The sequence below is a fragment of the Chelonia mydas genome, chromosome 1, assembly GCF_015237465.2.
Source record: "Chelonia mydas isolate rCheMyd1 chromosome 1, rCheMyd1.pri.v2, whole genome shotgun sequence".
NCBI lineage: Eukaryota > Metazoa > Chordata > Testudines > Cheloniidae > Chelonia > Chelonia mydas.
In genome coordinates this window covers 317,803,533-317,830,301 of record NC_057849.1, presented here as the reverse complement: position 1 = coordinate 317,830,301, position 26,769 = coordinate 317,803,533, and the positions used below count along the sequence as shown (strand labels likewise).

The window sequence follows — 26,769 nt, the reverse complement described above, 5'->3', positions numbered from 1 at the left end:
GTGCCTGGCAGGGGGGACGGGCTCCCCCGCCCTGCTCCCACAGCACCAAGCGGCCGGCGAGGGCGCAGGGCTGCTAGGCCCCAGCTGCTGGCTCTGTCGGCAGGAAGGCAGTCCCCAAGCAAGCCCTACCGCGGGAACTCACACGGCAAACGCATTTCTACACGGCGGGACGCTGCACGCCCTTCTTTAACTGGTTCCCGACGGGGGAGCATCCCCTGACCTCCCCCCGCAGGGACTGGTGGCCGGGGGGGGGGTAGATCTCCGAGGCAGCTCACGGCGCTGAGTCTCCTCCTTTCTCCGCGCCCCTCCCTCCGGTGGGGCCGGCTCTGGGCGAGGGGCGGGCTCGCCCCAGTCGGAGCCCGGGTGAGCTTCTCCCTGCGCGGTGCAGGGCACGTTCCCGTCCGCCCCGCCCCCCTGCTGCGCCCTAGGAGCCCCGGACGCCGGAAGGGGAGAGCGGGCCCGGCTCCGGAGGATGGCGGCGGCGCGGCGCGTGGTGTGCGCGCTCTCGGGGGGGGTGGACAGCGCGGTGGCGGCGCTGCTGCTCCGGCGGAGAGGTGGGGCGCCGCGGGCCCGTGCTGCGGGGGGTCAGAGCGTTAGGCGCCGCCGGGGCAGGGGGTGCTGGGGCCGGTGACACGGAGAGAAGGGCGGGGAGGCCGGGGCCCGGGAGGGCGGGGAGGAGGAGAAGAAGAAAGGCTGGGGTGCCTGGAGCTGGTGACACGGGGGCAGTGCCGGGTTTACAGTGGCGCCATGGAGCCGGGCCCACGCTCAGAAGGGGCCCCGGCCTGCTCTGCTTGTCCTGTGCCCCGAGACCCCCCGCCCGTTGGCTCCTCCCCCCTCCCCCTCCCCCCTCCGCTTGCCCGCTGGTAGGCCGGCCGGCCGAGGGCCCTCTCCGCCCCCTGGCTGGACCCTCGTGCAATTCTGGCTCTGGACGGTCTCTGCTTCCCACCACCTCTGGGGCCCCGGCTGTGTCCCTGGAGCTGAGCCGCCTGGGACAGGTGCAGAAGCCTGGCCAGTCTCAGCTGGGTGGGGGGAGGGGGGCTTGGTTGGGTCCCTCCAGACAAGTGGGTCCCGTGGGAGGGGGAGTGCTGGGCTGTGAGGGGGCAGGGAAGATCTCTGTGTGTTGGGGCACTAGGGAGTGGGGGGTTCTGGGTGGGGTGCTGGGCAGTTGGGGTGGAGCTGTGGGCAGGGCACTGTGCATTTGTGGCAGGGTCTTGGGCGGGCACGCTGAGCACAGTGGGTCCGGAGGGGCTCTGGTCATAGGGAATTGGGGGCGGGGGGGAATGTGTGGTATGGCACGGACCTGCCCCCAAGGGGAAGGGGCATGCTGGCAGCACAAGGCTGGGCGTCTGGCAACTGCCAGTTTGTAAATAGTGCCCTCATGCTGGGCGAAGCAAGGCCGCCCCTGTCATGCCATGCCCCATTGGCCCTGGCTGGCCCGTTGCTCTGGGGACTGACACCTCCCCCCACACGCCATGCTCCTTTGCCCCCATGGGGGCCCACAGAAGGTTAATCTGGCCCTATACTGGGAGAATTAGAAGAAGGGCAGGAGATCCTGGGGCTGGTGGGAGTGGAGGGGAAGGGGGAGGAGAAGAAGGGCAGGGGGTCCTGGGGCCCATGACAGGGCGGGGAGGGGAGAAGGGCAGGGGGTCCTGGGGCCCATGACAGGGCGGGGAGGGGAGAAGGGATGGGTTTCCGGGGCTGGTGACACGGGGGGAGAGGGGATGGGGTGCCTGGGGCTGGTGACACGGGAGAGAATGATGGTGGGGGGGGACTGGGGCCTGTGACACTTGATGTGGAGAGGGCTAGGGTGCCTGGGGTCTGTGATATAGGGAGGAAGGCTAGAGTGGCTGTGACAGGGAGTGGGGGAAGGGCTAGGAGTGCCTGGAGGTGCCCCGTCATCAGTTGCTGCCTGTGAGAGTATTACACTGTCCTGATTGTTGTCATTACAGATACTCCTCCTGCACATACCTGTCTGTACCAATTCATTCCAGGCTGATTTTCCTGTAACCTCTATCCCTTGAATTCATACAACAGTCACCCTCCTTCTCTCTCTGATAGTTAACCATAACAATTTAACATTGTTCTTCTCTGTAATAGGCACTAAGTCTTGTTAAACATCAGGTTATTTAAAATGTTAGCACATTTTCTCATGATTTTCCCAGTGTAGATATGGGCTTTCAGAGAATGAAACTTGAATCTCTATTAATTTGATGATATCTCATGATTTGTTATGGCAAGGTTTGTATCAAACTCTTTTGATACCAAGGTTGAAGACTTTTTTAATTCACTATCTTACTTACTGAGTAAGAAGGAATTCCTTATTTTCAAACCTGAAGAGCTGTTGAAAAGAGAATAGGTTGAATATTTTCCATTACCATTGCAGCTGCATTAAGGGCCCTTACATAGGAAGTGCTAGTCTTACAGCATTTACTATTTGGCATAGAATTTTTCAAACACTGAAAAATTAGGAATTATACGCCTGCTGGGGGATGTATAGGAAGAACAATCCCTTATGTTCTTTGATAGGTTTAGAAACATTAAGTACCAAATGCAGAGTTTTGCTGGGGTAACGCCTGCCCTCCTGCATTCTTGGAATGATTCAAGAGAGGGACAACAGGGCCCGTGTGAGTTTAGGGAAGGAGGGAAAAAACTGCTGGGATGGGCCACCCTGAAACTCAGCTGGCAGGAGCAGAGAGAAGCATCTGCAATAGGACCCTTAGACACTTATGCCATCTGTGTGCAACTTCTTTTTAGTTTTTACTCTGGACATTCTTCCTTTCTGCTGATTGGCTGTTTGCTCCAGCTCTCTCCTGCCCCCTCCTTCACCATCTCTTCACTTCAGCCTCACTTCACCTACCCTCCAGAGTCCATGCACACTTCTTTCTCCCAATTCTCCTTCTCCTGTCCCTTACCTACACGCACACACTCTGCCCCTCTGTTAGCTTATTCCATCCTAGCAAAACTAACATGATGTGCAGCTGACTATTCTTCTTCACTTTGCTGGTATGTTTCTTGTTTTGTGTTTTCTGAACAGATCTATGTCTTGTGTTTTCTGTTGCCAGTTGGGATCCTAAGGGTTACTATAATACATAATTTTTTCCTCTCTGAAAAAAAATCTAAAACGTGTAATGATCCAGTATTCAACCTGTTAGTGTCACCTTAGGAGTTGGTTGTGAGTTCAATCCTTGAGGGGGCCATTTAGGGATCTGGGGCAAAAATTGGGGATTGGTCCTGCTTTGAGCAGGGGGTTTGGACTAGATGACCTCCTAAGGTCCCTTTTAACCCTGATATTCTATGATTCTATTTGACCAGGTGTTTTTAAATCTTCAAATTCATGCTGGACAATGAGTGGGTGGGGGGAAAAGTATCTGGATGTAGAATACTCTGAAAAACTAGCAGTGGGCAGAAAATCAAATCAATAGGAGACTGGCTTTTAAAAATTCTTTTTAGTTTATACCTAAACAGGAATTACTAATATATGCAATGTAAAACAATCTTGGAGTCTTGGCATGTTCTCCGGGAACGTCAGGTGCTCAGAATGCTGGGGTGAAATAATGGTATTTGGAAGAAATGAAAGAGGCTCTTGATTTTTTACCAAGCACACATCAGTCTGCCTTAATGGCTTGTCTGAGTGTTGTGTTATCTGTAGCAAGGAAGTGCAGTGTGAGGCACTGATGGAATGACTTCTTGACAACTATAAGAACACTCAGGATACTGTTGCCCAGTTGGGACTTGGAAGATCCAGAGTTTGGGTCTGATCCATAAGAATGTTTTCAGTATATGAATAATTCCTTTCCTCCTCCCTTAGGCTACCAAGTGACAGGGGTATTTATGAAGAACTGGGATACTCTGGATGAACAAGGAGTTTGTTCTGCTGACAAAGATTGTGAAGATGCTTATAGAGTTTGTCAGAAACTGGATATCCCTTTTCATCAAGTTTCCTATGTCAAGGAGTTCTGGAATGAAGTTTTCAGGTAGGATTGTTTTAGAGACATTTTCTTTAAAAATATAATTTCTCATAAAGTGTTAGTATACCTCTACCCCGCTATAACGGGGTCCGCGGGAGCCAAAAAATCTTACCGCGTTATATGTGAAACTGTGTTATATTGAACTTGCTTTGGCCCCCCTGCTCCTTGTCCCCTGACCGCCCCCTCCAGAGACCCCCTGTCCCTAATCACCCCCAGGGCCCCAGCCCGCTCCACTCCGCCAGCTCCCAGCTGCGGCGCTCTGTAGTTATAAACAAAGGACAAACCATTTTGCTTTTTGTTTTTAAAATAGTCTGTCAAATGTAAAAATGTAAGGGACAAATCTGAGAGGCTGTTTCAGTTTATAAAGAGTAAAAATAAACACCTGTATTTTTTTTTTAAGTGCAAATTACCCTTTAATTAGCATGTACTGTTTGCGGGCAGAATCCTGTGCTGTCAGTTTCTATTTATTTGAATAGGAATTGAGGTCAAGAAACACCTTGCAGGCTCAGGCCCTAAGGTATTTCAGTATACATGCCCATCACCATAGTATTTAGGCGCTGTTGTTAATTGGCAATTGTTTAAGCATTTTGAACATGTAATAAAGTGTTATACAAGAGATAATCAGATACTGTGGTGATGAGGCCACGTTTGTCCCTAGTTAAAAATATAAATGCTAAGCACTTTTCTTATTTTAAAGTGCAAAGATGTTGAAACTTAATTTGATAAATGCTAGTATGAGTTTAAATATGAAAAACTGTAGCTTAGTCCAGTCATGGAAAATCTTAAATGAGTGTTGTCTTATAGGTAAAATAAAATATTAATGAATCGCTCATATGTTTGCTTCCTGCACAATTTATGTTTAGTATTATTGATAGGTGTTAAGCTCTCAAGAGTAATAAGTACTTCTTTACACTTGAATCAAATTATCTGACATTAAAAAATGTTTATAGTCGTACATTTGTTTTACAGTTACCTTTTAAATGAGTATGAATTGGGAAGAACTCCTAATCCTGACATAATGTGCAACAAGCATATCAAATTCAATTATTTTCTCCATTATGCTCTGGATAACCTTGGTAAGTTGTCTTCAGGTGTGTTTGTGCATACCCTATACTGAAAAATGCCAAAGAGGAGCAAATTCTTTTTAAAATGTTGGGCAAGAAGCCTGATCTCATGTGCAAACACAATTTAAACATCTATGTAGCCTTATACTAGTATTTGTAAAGTATTTCTTTTCATGTGTTTTCAGAGATGTAAGTAAGTTTATTTCAGGGAACTCTCTCTTATGTGAAGAGAAGTTTAAAATTTGCATTTGAAGGTGCTCCTTGAAGCCAAAAAAAATGGAAGTGTGGTACCTCAAGAAATATGATTTTCCATTAAATATTGGAGCTGTATTAAGGTTAGGACAGCACTGGCTAGCTATGTAAAGTTTCTCAGATGTCATTTATCTTTATTTTTTGTTCCTATAATCATTTTTGTTTCCAAATATTTCTATAACCTTTAGTACTCTGAATATTGTGAAGTTCAAGTGTGATGTAGATGTATTTTTAAAACTGGCATAGGAGCGAATGCAGTTGCAACTGGACATTATGCAAGGACTTCACTGGAAGATGAAGAAATTTTCCAACAGCAACCTATTAAAATACCACAAGGGCTTTTCAGAAACCGATTTGAAGTTAGAAATGGTAAGTGGTTAATATGGCTTTGTCACAAATTCACAGGCCCAGTGCTCTGTCTTGGCTCCATATGGTCCCTGGGAGGAACAACTTTCAGTGTCAGCCCTCTGCGAGGATCGATTCTCTCTCTCTCTCAGGTTAAGCCATTTGACTCCATTGTCTCCTGGACCACACCTCTAAGCCTTCCCCATGGCTGGTGTGACAAAGTCATACCAGATGGCTGCAAGAAGGTCCTGGAAGACCGATTTGTTATCCCTAGAATGTTAAAGGTCCTTTTCCCTACAGGCTGAGAGAGGATTACCTCAGGTCAATTAGGGACATCTGAATCCAATTAAGGGCTGCCTGAGGCCTTTAAAAACCCCTTCTCTGGCGAGAGAAAAAGGGATTGAGAATGACAAGCTGCTGCCAGGCTAGTGGCAGCAAGGAAATAAGCTTCTCCAGGCTGAAAAGCTGTGCTTCCTCCCATAGGAGGAACAGCCAAACCTGAATGCCTGCTAAGGGAGGGACCGACACCCTGCCCCAGCAAGGAGGCAGGGAAAGGTATCCCCTTTGGTTGTGTGTTTGAGACTGTTTGGTGAAGGATCACCCCTTAGACCAACCCTGAAAACGGCCAAAGGAGCACAGAAGGGGGAAGGCAAACGCTGGCCAGAGCAGGGCTGATTTACTTCAGGGCTGCCATTGCCAGAGGGAGTAGTGCTAAGTCTGGCGAGACAAAGGAGGTGCCTTGCCACACTGGTCAGACTCAGTGAGCTCCCCTCAGTGAGTCCACTTGAACTGGACCCTTGGGGGAAGACTAGCAGAGAGGGAGCAACAAAACTTTTATATTGTAATAGGTTTCATAGTGGTAGCGGTGTTAGTCTGTATCAGCAAAAAGAACAAGGAGTACTTGTGGCACCTTAGAGACTAACAAATTTATTTGGGCATAAGCTTTCATGGGCTAAAACCCACTTCATCAGATGCATGGAGTGGAAAATACAGTAGGAAGATAGATAGATAGATAGATACACACACGGACACACAAAGAGAGAACCTGAAAAGATGGGGGTTGCCATACTAACTCTAGCGAGACAAATCAATTAAGGTGGGCTATTACCAGCAGGAGAGAGAGAGAACTTTTGTAGTGATAATCAGGATGGCTCATATTGTTACTCACGACTTCTTGTCAACTGTTTGAAATGGCAACCCCCATCTTTTCATGTTCTGTGTGTGTGTGTTTATGTGTGTGTAAAATCTTCCTACTGTATTTTCCACTCCATGCATCTGAAGAAGTGGGTTTTAGCCCATGAAAGCTTATGCCCAAATAAATTTGTTAGTCTCTAAGGTGCCACAGGTGGTACTCTTTTTCTTTTTCTTTTTTTCTTTTTTTTTCTTTTTAAGATTGTAATGACTCTCTGCCAGCGTTGTAAAACAAATGGATTTATTGGAAGTCTGGAACACAGCATAGAAAGTTCTCGGATAGCCTTTAGAACAGAAAGTTACAGCATAGTTCATTTGGGTCTTCCTGAGTTCAAGTGGGTCCAGACCCCTCTTTGTCCCCAGTCTAGAAGTGTTCCTCCTTCCAGCCATCCACACTATATCACCTTCCTAAAAGCTCCTCCTCCATGCTTTGTCTTCTTTCTTGGGCAAACAGATCACCTGGGCTCTGTCTCTTCAGCCCTTTGTTCTCCCACTGGCCAAAACCGGATGGGGAGGGCCTTCAGGTCACTGGTTGCTAAGTTATAAAGTGTCCCAGCCATTGTCTGGGGTCCAGGCTGCTACATAGGGGAAACTGAGGCGTGCTCAATATTCATATAAAACATTAAGAAAATTCCCCACTTTGGCTCTTACACAATCATATTAAAAGCAACATGACTTCCTCAGTTGAGGTCTCTCAAAGCACTTATCTTTTTAAGAACTTTCCTTAATCACAGTTATATTTATAAACATTAAAGAAACAAGATACATAAATGGCTTTAAGCTTAACATTTTCTTACACAGTATTGCCAGCCCCCTTGGCATTAGGTCATGGTGTTGCAGGGGTCTTAGCCTCCAGTGTTCCCTGTTGCCTACTACTTGGCCCTATAATAACCCGTTTCTGTCCACAGCTTAGCCCTCCAGCTAAATTGCATCTGATCTGGATCCCTTTCAGGATAACAGAAATCCAAACATCCCAAACAACCCCTCTTGGGCTATGCCTCAACCCATCTGGATTCAGTTCTCAGCCCCACCCTGGGCTTAATGGTCCTTGAGTTGGAGCTTCTGTGCACCTTCTTTGGGGCAGACCCATCTTCTGTTTTGAGTTCTGGCCCAAGGACCCTTTGTTAAACAGCTAGGTCTGTGCCTTTAGACATGGTGCTGTTTTTCTGGGCTACTTCCTGCCTCCAAGGCTCTTTTGCTGTTTCCCAGCAGGCTATTTTTATTACAGCATCTTCTGTGGTTTCCAGACCTCTCAGGCTTCTTCCTAGTTCATCTCAGCTCCTAGCTCCTCCCTTGGAATGCTGACCCCAGAATTGCCTCCCTGGGTGTTGCTCCTTTTCAAAGGCCCATCACAGGGACTAAATCCATCCCTGTAGCCTTTTTCAGCATGTCTTTGCCAGGCCTTTACCCAGGGAAGTCCTTAGACATACCCAGCATAGCGTAGGGCACATGAAAATTTGGGGTACCACTGGGTCTTAGTGTCCACCCTCCCTCCTCTTCCTATCCCTGTTCTGACCCTTTCTGCAGACTCCCACCACACCTGGCTGGTGCAGCCTGGTGAGTCTTCCTCTAAAGGGAATCTAGTACTTAAAAGAGACAAAGCCTTCCAGCTTGCTAGACCTATGAACACAACATTGAAACTGTTAAAGAGTCATTCAAGTGGTAATGAAGCATTTGCCAAATAACAGGCATTTGCCAATCCCGAGATATATACTGTCAGTTTCTCAATTTACTGACAGAAACAGTTGTGCATTACTGTAATATTTACTCAGAACATGTTCAGCTACAGGTCCTTAGTTTAAAATTTGCTTTAAAAATATTTCATCAGTGTGTTACTGAAGATTATAAAATCACATCTCTAAAAAATCCTTGCATAGTTTTTAGATGCACAATCTGAATATTCATCTTTAGCCTTAAATGCTTGGATCTTCAGACATATAGTTTTTTAAATAAATCCTTCAAAAGATCACCCTTTTCTAAAATACACATGCGAGCTCGGACTGCCATTGGGCATAGGGGCACCAGTTTAATAATACTGTATAGGGCACCATAAATCCTAAGGACAGCCCTCCACACCTGACAGCCCTTACTCGAGAGAGAAGTATCTCCCTACCTCCTCTCTCCTGGGCCTCCTTTTTTGAAGGTGTTCTCCTTTCTCGGTGTAGTCTTCCCTAATCCTTTCACAGCTGTGGTCACTAATGGTAATCAAGCCATCAGGTCAGGATCAGCAGGGGGATAGCTGCTACATCATTGGTGAGGCTGATCCTGACTCCCCTTAAAGGGCCAGCCAGCCTGTGACAGTTGGTTACAATCATAGATACGTATCAAGGTGATATTTCAAGATTATTAAACTTCAGTAGTCAAACTTCTTGTTGTAATACTGAGGGAGTTCTGCACCAAAAAAATAAAAATTCAGTGCCAAAAAAATAAAAATTCTGCGCACAATATTTTAAAATTCTGCAAATTTTATTTGTCAATAAATAAATGTGGAGGTTCCAGCATGGCAGTGGGAAGCACAGGCCACTGGCTGCACAGAGGTGGGAGATCACCCTGCAGCCCCCTCTCCCCCCGGGGAAGGGGGGAGACATAGACTCAGTGATGAGGCTGCCTCTGACACAGCATAAGTGCTGGGTCTTCCCCAGAAACACCCCAGAGCCCTGACCCTCTGCACGCGAAGCACCAGGTGTGGGCAGGCAGGCTCAGCCCAGCAGGCTCCAGGTGTAGGGTGAGAGGGTTCTGTGTGGGGCAGTCTGGGTGTGGGAAGCTCTGTGGGGGGTGCGAGGCAATTGGACTCTGCAGGGGGGGTCCATGTGAGGGTAGTTGGGTTTCAGCAGAGCGGGGAGCGAGTCTGGATGCAGGGGGAAGGGGCTCGGCAGTGCTCCAGATGCAGGGGGGATAGGGCTTGGCAGGGAGGGCCAGGTACGGAGGGGTGGGGCTCAGTGGGGATGTCTGGGTATGGGAGCGTCCGAAGGCACAGGGGCTGAGTGGATGGGGGAGCATCTCCTATATAGTGACCCTTCTCCCCAGTACTGAGGAGCGATTGAAACAGAAGTGGGATGGCATGTGGAGCCAGGGGAGGCTTCTGGGGGTGGCTCTAACCTGGCCCTGGCCGCTCTGTGCACTCCTCCCCCAGCCCAGCTGGGACTAGCAGCTGAGCCTGGTGCAGGGTAGGAGTCACCAGCTGGGGCGATCCCCAACCGTGGGGAGGGCCAGGTGTGGGGTGAACAGCTCAGTGGGGGGGGGGGGGTCCAGAAGCATGGGGGTTGGGTGGACAGGGAGTGGGTCTAACCCAGCACTGGCCGGGGTATCCCTCCATCCCCCAAGTAGGTATTTACCTCTCCGTCGGCTGCTCCGGGTGCTTGAAACCATGCGCCCGTGCTGCTGGGCAGGGCACGTAACCACTCTTGCAGCTTCCCTTTGCTTCCCATCAGAGAGTCATTTTTTTGCAGGGAAGCAAAGAAATCTGCGAATTCTGTGCAGGAGCAGCGGCACAGAATTGCCACTGGAGTAAAATGAGAGACAATAGGTAGGGTGGAGATAAGCAGAGACATGAAAGGTCTTGAAAGTGAAGAAAGTAGCTTATATTGAATGCCATAGAGAAGGGTGAGCCAGTGGAGGGATGCAGAGAGATGGGTGATATGGTCAAAGTGACAGGATAAAAAAATTACGTTTGCAGCAGCATTCTGAATGGCTGGGAATGGGATTGTTGCATTTGTCAAGTCCAGAGAAAAGGATGTTGCAGTAATTGAAACGTGACATAAGGAGAGTCTGGATGAGAGTTTTAGCTGTGTGGATGGATTCATGGATTCCAAGGCCAAAAGGTACAATTGTGATCATCTAGTCTGACCATCTGTATGACACAGGCCATAGAACTTCCTCAGAATAATTCCTAGACCTAGATTATATCTTTTAGAAAAACATCCAGTCTTGATTTAAAAACTGCCAGTGATGGAAAATCCATCACACCCTTGGGGCATTGTCCTAAATGGTTAATTACTCACTGTTAAAAATTTACCCCTTGTTTCCAGTCTGAATTTGTCTAGCTTCCGGTTACGGCAATTGGATCATGCTACAGCTTTCTCTGCTAGATTAAAGAGCCCATTATCAAATATTTGTGTCCTATATAGGTACTTATAGCCCAGAAGGCGGCACTTCTAGAGTAGACCTGAAAGGTAAATCTGTGTTATCAGCATATAGATGGTGGTTTTATTTGCGTCTGGAGAGTCAGCATTTTCCGGGGCAGGGAGAAACCCCACTTTCCAACTTCTGTTTTGTGACACCTCTTAACTATCTATCACCATGAGTGTGGTATTCTAGGTGTGTTTCCAGACCTATTGTGGCGACTCTCTATTACTAGATGTGACTGACCAGTATCTCAAAATCATCTCTCAGTCATTTGAAACAGAAGGCATTGATGTGTTAGCCATGAAACTCCAGAGCTATGATAGAGACTAGTTCTTATCCAAATGGACAGAATATGACTGAAAATTACAGTATAACTATGTGATGGAGGCCGACATCATGGGCTAGTTGGATCATAATTATTACATATACAAGACAGGATCAAGTTGTTTGTGCTCCGAATCTGTAGATCATTTGTATAAACAAGTCAAATTTTGTTCTGTGGTACTGCTGTAGGTCTGGAATAACTCCAGTGACGTTAATGTGGATTTACATCAGTGTGACTTTGAGCAAATTTGGCCTAACATTTTCTTGAAAAGCAAGATACAACACTGTTAGCTAATATTACTTATTTCTACATTTACAAACAGCAATATTTTAAAATATTAATTTATAGCATTGCTTTTCTTACTAGGAAAATTCACAGTGATGTAAAGGAAACAGAGGTTCAGCAAAATACAGAATCAAAATCTGTGTAGTTTTAAAGAAAAATATAAAAATATTCTAAAAATCTTGGAAATTTTTATCATTTTATTTAAAATGTTTAAGACCATAATAAACAGGCAAAACCAAATATTTGGAATGTTGGGTGTCATAAGTCAAACATGGGATTAACAGGTGTTCATGTTAGTTTGAGTAATCAGTTTTAACCCCCATTTCTTCTTGTAAAATTGAACAAAAGATACAGTATTAGGAAATGTAGCAATATCTAGGTTGTAAAAAATGCCCCAAATGTTTTCTGTTGAGTGCAATGAGAAAACTCGCTAAAATGTGTTTATAGTAGAAGTTCTTATTTTAGGTTGAATTTTAACTAAACTTATATGTAAATAGTCGGAGTTAAACTATGTAACATTGAAACATCTTGTGTATTCTACACCTTGCAGCTGTAAAACTCCTTAAAGGCGCTGACCACTTGAAAGACCAGACCTTCTTCCTCAGTCAGATTTCACAAGATGCTTTGAGGAGAACCATTTTTCCTTTAGGAGGATTGACAAAAGATTTTGTAAAGAAGATAGCAGCAGAACATGGATTTCATCATGTGCTAAAGAGAAAAGAGGCATGGTAACACTTATTAAACTTTTGATTTATATTTATCTCTAAACCAGAGGTCCCCAGTGCGGTGCCTGCGGGCACCACGGCGCCCACCGGGGCATTTTTGTGCACCCGCAGGACACTCCGCCGCCGAAATGCCGCCGAGAAGCGCTGCTGTTTTCTGGCGGCATTTTGGCGGCAACGCTTATTACCGCTGCCACTTCTCGGTGGCGGGGTGTCTGGTACCCGCCACAGTCTTCTGGGAATAGCAATATGCTATTCCCACAAGAAATTTTGGGGTCCACTGCTCTAAACCATTCTTTTTCTGATTTATATGTTGTTATAAACATTAATACTTGTTAGGTAAACTTTAAATATAGTCATAGTTTTTTTAATTACATTGCATCAAATTAAGTCAAATTACTTCTGAGTAACATAATAAAATATATTTGGACTGTAAATTGAGTTTTGCATTGTTTACGCAGTTGTCTCTACCTGTCCCAAAGTACTGTTAAGTGTGTTTAGGCTGGATATTTTAATTTTTGGTTTTGTTTTGTTTAAAAAACTCCTCTACCATTGTAGCTCTGAGGAGCTGAGGTGATGGATGTGGCCTGTTTCCAACCAGCACAAGTCACAGAGATAGCCAATGATTTATATTTCACCATGATTCTCTGTATCTCTAATTTACTATGGTTGGTTGCAGGATGCATTGGTATAGATTGTTTTTTCTTAGGTCACTTTTTTTCACAAGACAAGTTCTGTTTCCATAGCTAAGGAACTAATGCTTTATGGTGTGATATTTTGGAGTATGAATGTAAGCAGCTGCTATGTTCCTGATTATGTTCCTTCTTGCTTTTAGTACTTGTACTCATCTTTATAGCAAGAAGTTTTTTACTACGCAGTTGTCTGAAGATTGTATTATAGGGTTTTTAGGTGATGTAGTTTCAGGAAGAAAGAAGAACAAATCTGCAGAGGTGCTTAAGCATTGCAGTGATAAGTGTGGAAGTAATTTTCCACCCTGGCCAACAAAACAGCTAGGGCTTCTCCTGCCTACAGGATTAGACAGCAGTTGAGCAGGAGTTTTGTGGATCAGAGTGGAGTCGAAATGTGGTACTTAAGTACCTAAATCTGAGGTTCAGGTGCCTAAGAACCTTTGTGTATCTAGGCTTCAGTGACTTGTCTGTGTGTTAGTATTGTATCATAAGGTAAAGGACAGGTCACTTTTTTAAAATATACGTGCAACACAGTCATCAAGATGTGTTCACGTCTTACTGAGTAACCATGTGATCTTATTGTCACCCATGTCTTTCTCCTCTTTCCTGTGCTTATGACTTTTACTTGTATTGAATTTAGTTTGTGTGCTCTTTGAGGCAGCGATCTTTATATTCATTTTGTGAGGCACCTAGCATATTTCTAGGTGCAAGGGAGGGTAAATCTTTGCTGTACTGATGATGAATGTTTTGACGTTAGGATTTTAAAATGTTTCATTCTGCTTTTTTATAGTGTGCATTCATTTTATTCTTTTTTTTTTTTCTTTTTTCTTTTTTTTTTTTTTTTTAAAGAGTATGGGAATCTGTTTTATTGGTGAAAGAAATTTTGAAAACTTCATTCTTGAGGCAAGTAACATTAGATCTGGGGAATTTTATAAACTTCTGTTCTGATTTCCCTAGTAATTTGTAATGTGGCCTGGGGAAAGATCTTTTACTTAACTATTTTTCTTTCTTGTAGTATTTAGAACCTCGTCCAGGTAACTTTGTTTCCATTGAAGATAACAAGGTGATAGGAACACACAAAGGTAAGCAGCTGCCTTTCCTAGCTAATTGATTTTAAATAAACCATTTGTGTAATATATAACAATGCTATTTTTTTTGGGGGGGGGGAGACTAGTTCTGTAAAATTCCAAAGATCTATAATCCCATTCTGATTTGGTATGCCTAATGAATCATAGAAGATCCATTAACCCTGTAACTATGGCTTTGGTCTATCTCTAGTTTTTATATTAGTTTTATATTGCAATAAAAAGAAAAACCATAATTATTGCCTAGCACCAGTGATACTTCGGATTACTTTGTTGCCACTAGGTAGGTCATCATTAATTTTATGCTAAGGGAACATTGTCAACTTGATTTATTTTTTTAAATGACTAAGTTTCAATTCCATTTTCTGATAGAGCACCCTTTAAATGTCCAGAAATTTTAAATTCCTTTAAATATAAGTTAATACAGGTTCTTTTGGGCAGTTAGAGAACACCAGCACCAGATATGCCCAAGTTCACCTCCTCTTTCCCCTCCTTCCTCTCTATGAACATCTGCCTGTTGCCTCTTCACTTTCAGACTCTGTTACTGATAAACACTCTTCCAAGGCCTGCAAAAGAGCCTACACCTAAGATCCCACAAGCCAGTGCATGAAAATCTGATGTCAAGTTAGTGAATGTAATAGGAAGTGAAACTGACTCATTAAAACTGTGAAACTGACAAGACACATTTATCAAATTCACAAACTAAACAAGCTGAAATACTGATGTTTTTCTCTAATCTAGTTCAATTATAGTAGTCTTTGGGGTATTTGTCACAACAGCAGGTACAGACTTTTAGGATACAAACTTTTTCAAGTTTATGGGGTCTCTCTAACTTTTGCTCAGTGGTATACTTAAACTTTTGAGGAGAGGGATTTATGCATTTGAAACATTTTGATTTCTGCAGCTAAAGAGTTAAGGGGTGTTAGCCGTGTTAAATTTTCATATTTCTTTAGGTTGTTTCCTGTATACAATAGGCCAGAGGGCCAAGCTAAGCGGCCTCAGTGAAGCTTGGTTTGTTGTTGAGAAAGATACAACCTCAGGAGATATCTTTGTGGTAAGTTTATTTACACTGATACTGTGTGTGATTAATGCAGGCATTGCATGATTCCCACTGAAAAGAATGTGATTCTAATCTATGTAGAAGTCTTGGCTTTTCCATTTAAAAGAGAAACAAAAGCTGCCAACTGATACAGCATTAATAGGTTTTATACATCCTGTCCAAAAATTTGGCATCTGATTAGTAGAAAGTTGTTAGAGATTTTAGCTTGAAGTATGTTCCAAACTATTGGCAATCAAGCTCCAATGTACTACTCCAAAACACGGGTCGTTTTTCATATAGCCATTGTGGCACAATATATAATACTTTATCTAAAACATTTCATTTATTATATTGGCATAGCAAGTTGCTAGAAAATGAAGTATTGAACACTAATACAGTTTCACCTCTCTGTGAAAACAGACAAGATACAGCTCTGTAAATAATTTCTGCCTTACTGACAAGTCAACATGTAGCATTCTCCAGCATTCTGAAGCACCCTAACATCACTAATGTTTTGTGCAATGTTTTGTTATCTAATTGGCTAGTGATGTTATTTTTCTTGCTCTGGAGTGTTTCATTGTAGCAGATGTGCTTTCTTGAGACAGCACCGTAAACCAAAAAGGGGATGAAGAGAGAAATGAGCATAAGAGAATTATTTCATGTCTTAGATACTCTGATGTAAGAACCTCCTCTTGGTTGCAGCTTGGATGTCAGACTACTCAGTTTTGTGGTGTTCTCCCTTATGCCCCTGGCAGAACGACAAAATAGTAGCTTGAGAAGCACTTCCAGTGGCATGTATTTTTAACTCTTTATGCTTTACCTACTTCTCAGAAATTCCTTCCAGAGGTAGTGTGTCACATGAATTGGCATTTGTCTTCCATCACCCAATGCTATTTAATCAATAGGATAGCATAGATTTAAAGTCCAAACATCTTTGGTGTCTTATGATTGGTAATGATAGTTGGGAGCTTGTTACATTACAGCGTTCAAAAGTATATTAGTCACTTTTTTAGAACAAATGGTAAGACATGGTCCATGCCCCTAGAAGGCTTACAGTCTGTTAAATATGATTTGATAAGTTAGGGTAAATCAATAGAATGGGGAATGGGTGAATAAGGACAAGGGAACAATAACAAATCACATTTCCTCATTATAAGCATGTGCACATCTTGATTTCTCAATTCCTTTTTTTTTTTTTTTAATATCTATTTTTTAAATGGATATCAAGGAAGAAGTGAATCTTAGAAAGGGATTTGGATGAAGAAAAGATAACGAGGACAATACTGCATAAGGGTCAGCATGGAGAAAGGGCTGGCAAGGATTGTGGGAGAAATGCACAAATGAGCTGGCATAACTGTGGGTGGGAAGGAAGCACGATGCTGAATAATAATTCATACTTGCTGTGGCATATTTTTTTCATGAAAGATTTAAGGAAGCTGGTTAGAATCTAACATCTACTTGCTTTACTAGTTGATTAGCTTTTATTTTGTTATGCCTTGATGTTTTCCTGAAATCTATGTTTTCATTCACGGCAGTTATGTAATATCTGGAATAAACATTGGTATTAAACAAAAATGTTGTACTTTAAGGCACCATCTACAGATCACCCTGCACTGTATAGAGACCTACTGCGGACAAACCGTGTGCATTGGATTGCAGAGGAACCTCCTGCTGAGCTAATTAGGGACAAAATGATGGAGTGTACTTTCAGGTTTCAGCATCAAATGGCACTAGGTGATCAAACTTTGTACATTTAAATCTATTCAAATTCTGATCTGGGTGATAGATTGAAATAGGGTCTAATATAATTTCTTAAAAGTAGATAAAAATGTTTGTGCTAATGATGCTTTTCCATTTTTTTAAAGACTTAAAAAGCATTATTTTTGGAGACATCTTCACTCATTAGACTTTTTTCAGTCAGTGAAAAACTAGTTAATTGATTTGTGAATATAAGAGTGAGCTAGCTGGCTGTTTAACAACTTTCTCTTTTAGTGCCTTGCACGTTAACTCTAAACCAAGATGGGACAGTGTGGGTGACACTAGTCAAGCCAATAAGAGCTCTTACACCAGGGCAAGTAAGTGTTGCCAGAATTGATTCTTTTAATTTCTATTTACTAGCATCCTGCATAACTTCAGTTAGAAGAACTTCAGAAAGTTCATCCACCCAGTTTTAAAGAACTGTTGTTTCAGGCTATCTAAATCAGTGGTGGGGAAACTTTTTGGCCCTAGGGACACATCAGGTACAGAAATTATATGGAGGGCCGGGTAGGGGAGGCTGGGGGAGGCTATGCCTCCCCAAACAGTGAGGCGTGGCCTGGCCCCCACCCCATTCCAACCCCCCCGGAACTCCCACCCCTATCCAACCCCCCCCCTGCTCCGCACCCCTGACTGCCCCCCAGGACTCCTGCATCCCATCCAAACACCCCTTCTCTCTGCCTCCTGACCATCCCCCCGGGACGCCCGTCCCCTATCCAATCCCCCCTGGGCCCACCCCCATCCAACCCTCCCTGCTCTGCCCACCCCACGTTACCTGTGGGGTGGGGGAAAAGGGGGCTCAGTCCTTTCCCTGTACGTTTTCCCTGCTCATTTGGCTGCTCTCCCTGGCAGTCGGGCAGGGCTCGCTCCCTATCTGGGCTTGGCTGCTGGGGACAGGGGCCAAGCATGCTGGAGGTGGAGGGGGGCCCTGGTTTGCTCTGCCCCTGTTCCTGGCAGCAGGGCCCAGGCCCCTTGACCACCCCCCTGCAAGCCCCCCTGCTCCTTGCCTCTGCCCCGGAACTCTCCCTGACCGTGCCGCCCTGCCGGTGCTGCAGCCACACTGCCCAGGTGCTGGGAGAATTGTGACTGGGAGGGAGGGGAGCTGAAGGGGAGGGGCTAGGGGCTAGCCTCCGCCCCTCTCACCACACTGCCGCGGAGTTGGGCTGGCTCCTCTGCAAGCCTGTCCTGACCCCGCAGGAGCTCAGGGGCCAGAGGGAAGGGTCCTGTGGGCCGTAGTTTGCCCCCCTCTGATCTAAATCATCACTCAGTTATTTTACTAACATTCAGAAAGTTTTCTCCAAAAACCAAAATGAAAGAAACTTGATTTAGAAACTTTGGGCCTCTCTAAAGCCCATTGCAATACATGTAAATATTCCCTTGGATGTTAGTGGACTTCGGATCAGACCGTGTATGCAGAAACTGAATCTGTTATGGGTCTAAATACATACATGAATTGAACCAGGAGTTTGGTTAATAATTTGCTTATTAGAAACTTTGTGATACTGACTTTCATATTTAATATTTGACTCGGGGAGTACTATTGGTTTTTTAATGTCCAGAAGGTTATCTGCTTCTGACAGATTCACATGTCCCAGCATAAAAGTGAAAAGAATAATTACATAGTGGTATGTAACATAACAGCCTTTCACATTCAGTACCACACTATAGAATAAAGAAAAGGAGTACTTGTGGCACCTTAGAGACTAACCAGTTTATTTGAGCATGAGCTTTCGTGAGCTACAGCTCACTTCATCGGATGCATAGCATATCGTGGAAACTGCAGAAGACCTTCTGAAGAAGGTCTTCTGCAGTTTCCACGATATGCTATGCATCCGATGAAGTGAGCTGTAGCTCACGAAAGCTCATGCTCAAATAAACTGGTTAGTCTCTAAGGTGCCACAAGTACTCCTTTTCTTTTTACGAATACAGACTAACACGGCTGTTACTCTGAAACCTGACACTATAGAATGTATAACTCAGCCTTTTGAAGAGGCTCCTGTGAAAATGATACTCTACTTACATGACTATCAGCCCCTTATTGAAAAGCTTTTCAAACAAAAAGTGTTACATAATAACTAAAGAGAGATTCCATCAACAAGAAAAATAATTAAAATAACTATCTTACCACTGATTTCTCATGTAATATTGTAAAATTTCATGATGGAATTTCCATAACATTTTATATTTATATTCTCATGAGTCAACAGTTCTAACTATTCATTCTCTTTACGCTCCCATTTTATGTAATGTGGTCAAAGCAAATACAAGGGAATAAATTTAATGTTACCTTGAGTATTCAGGGTGATCTCCCTTCTTATCTGTCAATCTCTCAGCATGCCACTTTGCCAGTGCTCTAAAGACTGTCGCTGTGTTTGTCTTCTAGTTTGCTGTGTTCTACAAGGGTGACGAGTGCCTTGGCAGTGGAAAAATCATGAGGCTGGGCCCATCAGTGTACACCTTGCAACAGGGCAAAAGCAGAGAGCAGGATCCAAGGCGTGTGTTAGCAGAGGAGACCAAGAAGTTAGAACCAGCAACGTAACTCCTGCACTTTTCTTGATTGAAAGACTTTGGGGAAACTGGAGCCTTAAAATAATGAGAGCAACAACACACACACACACACGTATTCTCTGACAAACTATAACTTTTAAAGGGTGTATTATGACAGTCCTGTCCTTGTATTTGATTGATGGTACCTGAGAGGGTTTTTGAACAAAAAACAGTTTTGATATGGTTTCATGAAAATAGGTCAGTAAGATACTTCAAATAAGTAACAGAAACATAGTATACAAAAAGATGGGCATGACTGGATGAGACCCATCCTGGCAGTTTCAAGATCAGCACTTTCATGTTTTCAGAACTGAGTTAACTGTAAACCAAGTATTTAAAGTCAGAGTCTTTCATAAATTTATAGAACAGAGTAGTACATAAACAGTGTATTTATATTAGAAAGTCTCTACAGCTTGAAAAAGCTGCTTTTCCCTCTTCGTTTCTTGTGCTGTGAATCAGCCTTGTGGTTGAGAACTCATTATTAATGAATTTTCAATATGTAATAAAACAATTAATTTCCTAAAATTGCTCTGTTACAGCATCAGCATATAAAATTATTTTAATTTTAAAAATGCCCGAAACACTAAGCTTCTCTTTTAGGCACAACTGAAAGTATTTTTTAAAAGCTGTCTTTCGTTAAAATGCATACATGATTTTTGTTAAATGTGTGTGCATGTGGACTTTGGGAAAAGGATGTGTTATCTCTTCATGCAAACTGGTGAAGTTGAATATAACTGTGAGCAACAGGTATTTATTTTTCACTTGCAATAAATTTTACAACATGTATTTTACACTTGTATGAATCTTATGCTGCTAATAGTTATGGTTTAAGATTTTACCATCATTCAGGTTTTGAAATCTAGTGATTTGAAAGTAAATGTGTTGATACATCTAACAATCTCTTATAAAACTGAGTAATGGTATGCCATTTTACTGTAGTTTAAATAATTTTGTAAACTAATCAGGGCAGGGACTGTGGATTGTGTCCCTGGAGCACTGAGAGTGCATTGTCAGGGTATAAATAAAACCAAATTCATATTTACTTGTTTGTTATATTAAAGCTTGTTATACGGGTAACTTTTGGGGAGGGAGGGCTGGCATTCGTGGAAATAGACCAGATACTAAATCATTGTGGTGTGATACTATATGGGAGGTGTCAGGGTCCCTCCCTCCCCTCCCCCCACTCTGAACTCTGGGCTACAGCTGTGGGGACCCGCATGAAAGATCCCCATAGCTTATAGTCTACCAGCTTTGGTTAAAACTTCCCCAAGGTACAAATTCCTTTCCTTGCCCTTGGACGGTATTGCTGCCACCACCAAGTGATTTACACAAAAATTCAGGGAAGGGTCACTTGGAAACCCTATCCCCACAAAATATCCCCCCAAGTCCCTTCACCCCCTTTCCTGAGGAGGCTTGAGAATAATATACCAACCAATTGCCTCAGCAATGTGAGCACAGACCAGACCCTTTGTTTTCAGGACACTGAAATCAATCAGGTTCTTAAAAGAAGAACTTTATTTATAAAGAGAAAAATAAAAGAATCACACCTGCAAAATCAGGCTGGAAGGTAACTTTACAGGGTAATAAAAAAATTTAAAACACAGAGGATTCCTCTTTGGGCTCAGCTTCACAGTTACAAAAACAGAAATAAAACTACCTCTGTAGTATAGGAAAATTCACAAGCCAAAACAAAAGATAACCTAACACATTTCCTTGCCCTACTTACAATTTCTGTGCTTTTAGATGGATTATTCCAGGTATATTTTCAGGAGATATTGTACCTACTTGGCTTCTCCCTCCATCCGGAGAGGGAACAACACACACAACAACAAACAAATCCTCCCTGCCCAAGATTTGAAAGTATCTTCTTTCCTTATTGGTCCTTCTGGTCAGGTGCCAGCTAGGTTATTTGAACAGCTTAACCCCTTACAGTTTAAAGTAATCCAGTACAGCTGCCAAGGAAGGATTTTATGCGACTGCATACATAAAGGTTGCTACCCTTCTCCCTATATTTATGACAGGAGGATATTATGAAATGTGTTTATTATTTAAAACAAAAACCTCCCAAGACTTTTGATACTGTGAATTGGAGCAAGCCACTGCATCCTGAAGACCTCCTCAGATGGCTATATAGCTCCTTTATTACAAGTCTTAACAAAAGCCAAGTCCTGTAGTTAACATTACTGTATAAATTAACTATCATTAACACACAGCTGCACGGAAGTAAGACTTTTTTCAAATGGCTGTAGAAATCTGATGGGTATAGAATTCTGTCTTTATCCAGTTAAGGGGAGAGAGTCTAGAAAGCTGTACCACAAATAGATTTCATCAAATGTAAAAGTTAATTACATGTAACCATGTTGTCTCCCCCCTCCTACACACACCTCCCTTTCTATATCCTGATTGCCAGTTTAAGAGCTGCTATTCTCTGCTCAGAGTAACAAAGGAAAATAAAGTTCTGTCTTTTACTCCAAAGAGGGGAGATAAATTAACAGAAAACTCTCCTTGTAACTGCTACTTGCCAGTCTGTGGATTTGCTGAGAACACTTGTGTGAAGGAAACAAACCACCCTTCCTGTAAGAAATCTGTACCACTTGTCAGAAATATCAGTTGTCCTGTATGGGGAAAAAAAAAAAACAGAAAGTACAGCCACTTATGATCGGTGTGTAAGGCACATCAGGATAAGTTCAATGGGGGAAAGTGTTTTTCTTTGGCTATCCAGATAAGAATGTATTATAAGGTTTTCTTTTGATTTTGTGGCTGTGTTATTCCTCCTTACAGCTGTTGATTCCTATTATTTTGATAATGTTATTCCAGTAATGAATCCAGGTAATGATTTTTATGGTTTTTCTTCATCTTAACCCCTTCATTCCTGAAATCGTAACTCTGCAAAATATGGAACTACTATAAAGAGGCTAATGGTCCATTTTTTTCTAATTTGATTTATCCAGTAAATGTGAAATACACAATAAAATCTATTTTTATTAATTTTTTGTTTTACTGGTGTGATTTACTACTGCTTCACCTGGAAACGCATTAGCTCCACTTGCTCTGGATCACAGGTGTTTGATATTTTATACTTGATTAGTAGAAAGTATTTAACCTGAAGAGGACAAGTGGAAAGAATTCAGGCTGAAGGGGGACATTCATTTCCATTTAAAAATAACTATTCTTTATTGTCTTGAAACATGCTCATCTCTTGGGAGGTGCTTTCTCAACTAATGAAACTACTTCGTAGGGTTCCATTTTTATTTGGTGAGCATGTACTATAAATTAGATGCAGAAAATACAGCACTCTCAATCTGGCCCAATAACTGTTTTTGGGCCAGAGAGATAAGGGGAATGACTGTGTAGTCCAGTGATTAGGGTACCCACCTGGGAGGTGAGGCCCCAAATCCAGTCCTCTCGCTCCAATCTCTCACTCATTATTTATCGAGAGTGCAGCAGCTTTAACAGGAGATTTTGAGGGAGCCCACCTTAGAATATCCCATAGCTCAGTGATTAGAGCCTACACCTGAGAGGTGTTAACCCCCTGTTCAAATCGTTCCTGGCCCTGAGGCAGAGAGGGCTGAATTGAACCTGGGTCTCCCACATCCCTGATGAGCGCTCTAAACACTGGCCTAAAAGTTATAAGATGGGTGGTGACAGCACCGCCTCTTCCTCCAGCCAGATTTTGAGTGGGACAGATCCAGTAGGGAGCCTCTGAGCATGCCTCTGAGATTGGGCCCTGCATGTGACTTAGGTAGCCAAACATCTGTCTCTCCCATGAATTGCTGTGGGACCTAGGCAGAATATAGGCACCTGGATGCCTAGACTGAGGCAGCAGTGTGCATGCTCATAGGCAGGAATGTAGGCATGGTGGGAACTTCTTACTCTAAAACTTAGGCACTGGACGAGTTTAGACACCTACAGGATTCAGCAGGAGTTTTGTTGATCATAGTGGAGCCAAAATTGGGATTTATATGTCCAAGTGTGAGGTTTAGGCACCTAAGCACCTTTGTGGACTCAACCCTTAGTTTTTACAAGTAATCGTGTCAATGACCGTGAACCAATTCTGCCAAACATGGTTTAATTAGATGTTACTCATACCATAAAGTTGTCAAATTATGTCTTGCATCAATTCTTTAGGAAAGCATATCCATCTAATGTGCCACAGTCATGTTTTGTCCTCTGTTGAATGTAATTACCCTTGTCTTCCTTTCATTTGGTGATTTAAAAAAATTCATTCCCAGCCATTCATGTTGCTTTAAGGGATGTAAATGGAATAACAAAGACCAGTTGTGAAGAATTGGGCTCCTTGTAAGATAGAACAATATTACTGAATTTCTGTTGTACTATTTTTACACACCAGAATGTTTCTGTCCAGGGAAGCTCCTTTTTAACACTCCTCCCCCGATATTGAATTTTTAAAGAGTATGAGAACTGTTTGCCAACTGTGTCTTTACTCCTTTCTCCAATAAATGTCAATTCCTACCCTATTTCCTCACAGGAGAACAAAGGAGGTCTACACTACAAAGTTAGGTCGACATATGCTGCGTTAGGTCAATTTAATAATGTATGTGTCTACACTACCGAGCCCCTTCCGCCGACCTAAAGGGCTGGTAAAGATGACTTCTGTATTCCACCTCTGCGAGAGGCGTAGCACTTCAGTCAACGTCCACACATCAACATGGGGATAGTGTAGACACTGCGCTGTGTAATTCGAATGAATTGGCCTCCAGGGGGTTTTCCACAGTGCTCCACTGTGACCACTCTGGAGAGCACTTTCAACTCCACTGCACGTCAGGCAGGTACACAGGGAACAGCCGCCCCACTGTTAAAGCCCTGGGAACTTACGAATTTTCATTTCCTGTTTGATCAGTGTGGAGAGCTCATCCACAGCTGACAATGGATGCTTAAGCCGCAAATGCTCTCCAGCATGGAACACATAGGTTGCAGTGGATCTTATTGCTGTGTGGGGAGAAGAGTCTGTGCAGGCAGAGCTCCGATGCAGCAGAAGAAATGCTAACATCAATGCCAAAATCGCGCAGAGCTTGGGGGAGAAGGGCTACACCAGGGACACACACCAGTGCAATGTGAAAATAAAGGAGCTTCAGCAAGCATACCAGATGACAAGGGAGGTGAACAGTTGCTCTGGATTTGAGCCACAGACATGCCACTTCTATGAGGAGCTGCATGCGATTCTAGGTGGTGACCCCACCACTACCCAAAACGCTCCATGGATACCTCCCAGGAGCCTTGGGTGACCTCGGGCATCAATGAGGAGGACATTGTTGAAGAGGAGGAGGAGGAGAATGCATCGCACGCAAGCAGAAGATCCATTATCCTTGACAGCCAAGAACTTTTTTTTAACTCTGGAGCCCATCCCCTCAGAGGACCAATTGTCGGCGGAGCGTGATGCTGGGGAAGGCACCTCTGGTGAGTACATGTTTTCATTCAAACTGTAAGGGTCATATATTATTTTTAATGTTGAATCTGAATAAAAAAATTGGGATAGAAGTTATCAGCAACCACTCCAGCTACGCAGAGTCCAAAAAAGACTTTATATGCCCAGGAATGGCCTGCGAATCCTCCCTTGAAATCTCTAGGAAGCTTTCATGGAGGTACTTTGCAATCCTTTGCAGAAGGCTTCTGGGAAGGCCTGCCTTATTTCATCCACCACGGTAGGACAGTTTCCCACGCCACTCCAGTATTAACTCTTCTGGCATCATTGTGGCACACAGCATTGCAGCATAAGGACCAGGTCTGTACCCAGATGCTTGCAGCATCTGCTCCCTTTCCGCCTCTGTTACCCTCAGGAGAGTGATATCACATATGGTCACCTAGGGAAAGTGGGGGAAGGTTTAAATACTAGCCCTTAAACTGCAAGCAATTAGATAAGTAATCCACCTCTGTTTTGGTGAATTCAGGGTCACACAACCACACTTTCTTCTTTGAGTGGTGTCCCTGTAGGTGGTCCACTTTATGTGTCGTTGCACTCCTGCACTCGTAGCTGAAGATTTAAGGTAGCAGTGCCCAGTTGGATTGCACATGCGTAGTCCCCGTCTCACGCCGCTTCAGGCAGTTAACTAGCGCTGTGCAACCTGCCCTCCCGCACACTTCCTTCTCTGCTGCCATTGGTTCAAGTCGAAGTACTCAGCAGCGCCGCACAGCTAGAAATAAGCCCTTCTTCCTTTAGCAGTCGTTCTCCGTTCTTAGAATATTAGAGCCTTTTTCCTTCCTACTTTAACCCCATTCCTTCAAAAAAAAAACAACAATTTTTTTTTCTCCTCATAGGACCTTGTTCCATTATCCCCAATCGCAGCAGCATCTGTCTCTCCACTGAGAGAGATGCTCCCTCAGGGGCATGCCTGGTATCTCAGGCTTTAAACGCTGCACTACCTGACGCCTTTCAATCCCTCTCTCAGACGGACATTCTCAGTGCATCCGCTGCCTTGGCGAGGGACACATGCCACAAAAGTGCTCGCACTGCCACAACTTGAAAGCCCACACTGGAAAAGCCAGGGATTTACAGCTAAAGCATCTCCTTGTGGAGAAGTCTCTTTGCCTGGCATCTGAGCCTGAGGTATGAACCCCTCCCTGCCAATGCTGACTGCTGCCTCAGATAAAGGCTCCTCTTTGAGAGACGAAGAGCCTGAACAACATAGCAAGAAGGCAAAGAAACAGGGCTCCACGTCCCTGTCTCCGGAGTTGCCCAAGAAAAGGCGCTCCAATAGCAGCAGAAGACTCCTGGTACTGACTGCACCGGCCATACCAACAGCCGACAGACCAGGTCCCTCCAGGCCCAACGGTAACAAGAAACCCAGAGTTCCTAAGCAGTCAAGCTCTGGCGCAGGCGGCAAAGGGAAAGTGAAACCCCATGCTGCCGCACTGACAACAACAAACCAACCATCGGTACTGAGCATCCCTGCTCTAATGCTGCCACCTACTGCTGGCACTATGCATTCCAGCCACACACCTGTTCCCATAAGCTCACTCCAGCACACAGTACCGAGTTCCCTCATTCCACTGGGACCGGGCACTTCACAGCAGTTCCTCTCTCATACAGACTTATCTGTATCATTGGTACCCCAGTCTCCTCTCTTCAGCACCAACAGTACCACGGTACACACGGTACTTAGCCAACCCAACTGTCTACAGTTTTCACATGCTTTTCTAGTGGGGAGGAGAATATAGGGCACTCTCCCCTGTTTTTCTCTCCTATGGCTACACCTGCTACATAGGCCCCACCAAGCATGGGTTTCCATGTAAACTTTACAAATCAAGCCTGGTACAGCCAACTCCTGGATGCCCATGATGCCCTTTCAACTGCAATGGCCATTCTGGCAGCCATGGGCTCCATATCCACAACAGAAACAACAGGCAGTAGTAGTACCC

General features: G+C 44.0%; 1 protein-coding gene across 3 annotated transcripts; it reads left to right on the top strand.

Annotated features, from left to right (window-relative positions):
- The first annotated feature begins 128 nt into the window (after nucleotides 1-128).
- Nucleotides 129-22,380, top strand: TRMU (tRNA mitochondrial 2-thiouridylase). Of its 3 annotated transcripts, none has more exons than XM_037889094.2 (11): nucleotides 129-363; nucleotides 3,809-3,974; nucleotides 4,938-5,044; nucleotides 5,531-5,653; nucleotides 12,106-12,278; nucleotides 13,816-13,869; nucleotides 13,982-14,048; nucleotides 15,005-15,105; nucleotides 16,680-16,824; nucleotides 17,083-17,165; nucleotides 19,229-22,380. In XM_037889094.2, the coding sequence occupies exons 2-11, from the start codon at nucleotides 3,832-3,834 to the stop codon at nucleotides 19,382-19,384; spliced, it is 1,152 nt and encodes a 383-aa protein (XP_037745022.1). In that variant the 5' UTR covers nucleotides 129-363; nucleotides 3,809-3,831; the 3' UTR covers nucleotides 19,385-22,380. The 3 variants fall into 3 exon arrangements, with proteins under 3 accessions (XP_037745022.1, XP_037745021.1, XP_037745020.1); XM_037889092.2 differs by lacking the exon at nucleotides 129-363 and adding an exon at nucleotides 375-554; XM_037889093.2 differs by lacking the exon at nucleotides 13,816-13,869 and having other exon boundaries at nucleotides 351-554.
- The last annotated feature ends 4,389 nt before the right edge of the window (nucleotides 22,381-26,769 follow it).

What these genes read in the sequence shown, in the direction of transcription:
- TRMU (XM_037889092.2), top strand. Translation starts at nt 473, where the DNA reads ATGGCGGCGGCGCGGCGCGTGGTGTGCGCGCTCTCGGGGGGGGTGGAC. An exon ending in ATGTGCTAAAGAGAAAAGAG is followed by an intron (nt 12,279 to 13,815) that starts GCATGGTAACAC and finishes TTTTTTTTAAAG; the next exon opens with AGTATGGGAATCTGTTTTAT. An exon ending in TCAGCATCAAATGGCACTAG is followed by an intron (nt 16,825 to 17,082) that starts GTGATCAAACTT and finishes TTTCTCTTTTAG; the next exon opens with TGCCTTGCACGTTAACTCTA.